Genomic DNA, 4002 nt, shown 5'->3' with positions numbered 1-4002 from the left:
CGGATGCCAACCCTCTGCAGTGTGGTGTGGAGCAGCGGGCCTGGTCCAACGCAGCAGTAGCTGGAGGAGGGGAGGAGCAAGCTTCTTCCTCCCCTCAGGCCTGGGCCCACTCCTCCCCCACCCCCACCCATCAGGTCTGAGCTCACTCCTCCCGTTCCCCCACTGCCACTGGGTCGGCCCAGGACCGGTACTCCCCCTACCGTGGTGGGCTGGCTTCTTCCCTGGCTCAGGCTCAGTCCTCCTTCCCCCACCCTGTGTGGGGCCCAGACCAATTTTTCCCCTCCCCCAAATGCCGTAGTGCACCCGCTATTCCCCCAACCCACAGTGGGCCCGTTCCGCCCCCCACTGCCATGCTGTGGCCCCCCCCGTGGCGTCCCAACCCCGCTCCCCCCCCATGCCGCCGCAAAGGTTCCCAGACTGTGGTATGCACACCCCAGTATGCAAGACATCTCTGGGGGGTACACAGGAGAAATTGTATAATGGCAAATTTAATTTTCATTATAATACTAATTGGCATTTAAGGGGTTAAAACATAAAATGTAAGCTGGTTGGGAGTATGGGGCAGCTGGTAAATCTGGAAGGGGGTACACAAATTTGGGAACCTCTGGTTTAGAGAAAAAAAATTAGGTTAATATCAGCTTCTTCAAAACTAACATGTTCAAATGTTAGTAATCAAACAATGTTTCGTCAGCTGGAATACTACCGTCCCTCTTGTCACTTCAGTTCAAACAGAAAATAATAAAAAATTCAACAAATGTATTACAGGTGCAAAATGGTTTGCACAGAAGAAGAATATGAGGCCAAATGTAATTTGGACAAGCTGACGAAAAAAATGACATATTATCAAAAGCTAGACACTCCCAAAATGAAGACACTTAACAAGCTAATTATACATATATGAGACAACAATTATTGAAGTTCAAAATGCAAACTTTAAGAACAGATTTTTTTAAATAAAACCTTTACCTAAGACTGATAAACAGACGCATACTTGCTTATAAAAATAGCATCTTTTTATTAGCTCAAATAAAGTACCAAGGGTATTTCTTCCTCACTCTTCAGCCATAAGCCAAAGCACTCAGTGGAGTCAAGAACACCTTGGTACAACACAGTTTTGCTCAAACTGGTGTTTAGGAACTGGCCTTCCTTCCCTGTGCTCCAATATGTACACAATGCATGTAATTTAAAAGGATGAACTTCTTACCTCTTGGTCCAAGCCAAATGTTCAGATAACTATTGATTGTTTTATCCAGGGATTCCATTTTAAGACCTATGAAGTCAAGGAGGAAGGAAAAACATATTATTTTCTCAACCTATAAAAAGCCCATCCAGCATCACTCATCAACCTTACAAGGCAAATATATTTGCTATAATATCAGATACGGACACATGAACGTGTTACTGGAAGATGAGGTGTTTTGCTTTTCTGTACTCACTGCTTAGTATCCTACAATAAGCACAAGGTGGGAACAAGCACAAAAAGAGACAGCAAATAACTACTTCGAAGTACAGTATCTTTTTGTGCTTGCTGTGGGATAAGAAGTTAGTACAGAGCAGCCTTATGTAGGTTCAAAACGCCTCATCTCTTTATCAGTGACATTTTCACATGCTCATACACAAAATTTTCCTAACAAGAACTTCATGCAAAAGCAGTAGCTGAGTACAGTTTTGCCAAACACAATTGTCATGAACCGAACCCCACAAAAGACATGACTGGCTTAAGTCATGCAACAGAAAGATATTTTTATTGTTCTGTCCCTGTTATCTGGCATTTTGATGTTTAGGGTATCCTTGTATTGCTTTTTTCCAGCTCTCTCTAGTCATAAAAATGAGGAGACTTCTGAAGTATTTTAATTCAAACTTCATAAAAATACCTATTCTTGAGAAGCTAAGGCTTAATATGACATACCAAATACCTTACAACCCACAAAAAAGTGACAAGCTGTAAGTGGTACATTTGATTTGGAAAAGCAAAGGAAGAAAACTATGGACATTCATTATATATTGCAGGTTGTGATATACTAGATTTATCAACCTCTTAGTCACTAACAGACTAGAGGTACAATAACAGAATAGGAGGGAAGATGGAATTCAATGAGAAAAAGGACACCCCCAATTCGAAAACTTCTTCAGTGGAAAATGCAACCAAAAGATACACGAAAACCCTACAGTATCACAAAGTACAGTAGGGAATAGGAAAACAGTTCAAATGCAAGCAAACTTTTAGATAGGGAGACAGTATTTGTTAATAGTAATTTGTTCTTAATTATTTGACACTTCAGAAGTTAATATTTGTTAATAATAATTTGTTATTAATTATGTGATACTTCAGAAGTTAATGGACAAAGTCTAAAACATGAAAGAAATAATCCATTTTATTATCATGCATGTAAAACCTGTTTGATTAAAAAGAATGTAATTTTCCCAATCATTAAATAAGAAAAAAAAAAAAATGACTGTTTCAGCTTATTTACCTACAGTCTTTCTGGGTCATATAACCTTAAATTATTTTTACAAGCAGTGAAACAGTGATTTTAAGTGTTTAATATTAGTTTTAAATTTCCATGTTAATGCTAATCTTCATATTCTGGATACAATGCTTAGTTTTTATTCTAATAGCATAATCCCAGTGACTATTAAAAGGGCTGCATAAAGAAACTATGTAAATTAATTGCTAACAAAAAATTGAGTGTTTTACCACAAATGGATTACTTGTATAGTTTAATGTCTGAGACCAGGTGTAGCTGAACACTACACAGAAAATGTGAAACTACACAGCCCAAAAACAAAAACTGTCATGGCAAAAGACACTATGTCAGCTCAGATCGGAGGTGTCATTGTTCTGGGATTTTTTTAAACTTACAGTTCTGGGTAAACTGTATTTTAAATATTAAATATACTGGCTGGCAGCTGCCTGCTACTTTTAGCAACATTAAAAAAAAAAAAGAAAAGAAAAGAACTGAAGCCTATTTGTTGACCAAAGGAAAAAAAGAGGCAGATAATAAGAAACCTGTTAGTGGTTTTAATATATATTCTCTCCCTGTCCTCAGTCTAGGGCACTGGACTGCCAAATATTTCAAAATTATAATAGTTGCCTAGAGGGGGAGAAGTTGGAATTTCATTTATGTAAACCAATCTCTATTTTCCTTGAGTTAAAAAAAAGAGAGAGTAAAAAAGGTTTGTTACTTTGAGTGGCTATTTTGGTTTTCTGGAATAGAACTTACTTGCTCTATGGAGGAGAGGTGGGCAGAGGGAGATTCTCCAATACAGAAACTGAGAGAGCAGATATACTGGCCATACACTCAACTCTATCAATCTTTGCCACCCACTGTTTTGAAGAGACCTACTATAAAAGCCCTTTCAATAGCCTCTCCAGTGTAGCACAGACAGTATTTTCACTGCATCTGGACCATATGCAATTGCAAAAGCTGGGTTGGAATACAGCCACTGGGGAATTCAGTGGTTGATGATTTTACTTTTGGCATTTAGAGTTGAATCAGTAAACTACAGACCTAAATATAACTTAGGTAGAATTCAGACACCCACATTATACAAAATGATCCAAATTAACCCAGTTCTAGCAGCTAGCATTTCCAGCAACCTTTAGGGCAGGGGTGGGCAAAATACGACTTGCAGGCTGAATATGGCCTGCCAGACCGTTCTATCCAGCCCCCAGGAGCCCTAAAATATTTAGAAAATATTTTTCAAAGGTGACAGGAGCCAGGGGCAGTAGGACCCAGGGGGAGCTGGTGGCAGGAGTCCAGCCCTGCCCCACTCCCAGCTATTACCCTGCCTTTCTGCCCTTGCGCTAATCCAGCACCATGTGATTTCCAGCTGCGTCACTGGACCTGGGAGCAAGGGGCTGCACTGCTAGAGTGTGTGCGCGTGTGTGTAGGGAGGGACTCTCTGCCATACATACAGACCCCATACCCACACCCCCTCACACACCCCAGCCACCCTGTTCCCCACAAGCCCCATACCCACCCACACCCCACATATCCA

The 4002-nt window shown here is 40.4% G+C and overlaps 1 protein-coding gene across 1 annotated transcript in view; it reads right to left on the bottom strand.

Annotated features, from left to right (window-relative positions):
- ELOVL5 (ELOVL fatty acid elongase 5) overlaps positions 1-4002 on the bottom strand; it is a 77001-nt gene that overhangs the window by 36668 nt on the left and 36331 nt on the right. Inside the window, exon 2 of the mRNA XM_019520573.1 lies at positions 1205-1270. Within this exon, the coding sequence (XP_019376118.1) occupies positions 1205-1270 (66 nt within the window). The remainder of the gene's footprint in view (positions 1-1204; positions 1271-4002) is intronic.

This window comes from Gavialis gangeticus, unplaced genomic scaffold (genome assembly GCF_001723915.1).
Source record: "Gavialis gangeticus isolate Ggan-Ray unplaced genomic scaffold, GavGan_comp1, whole genome shotgun sequence".
NCBI lineage: Eukaryota > Metazoa > Chordata > Crocodylia > Gavialidae > Gavialis > Gavialis gangeticus.
The sequence above is the reverse complement of the archived record's forward strand: the minus strand, read 5'-3'. Positions and strand labels throughout refer to the sequence as shown.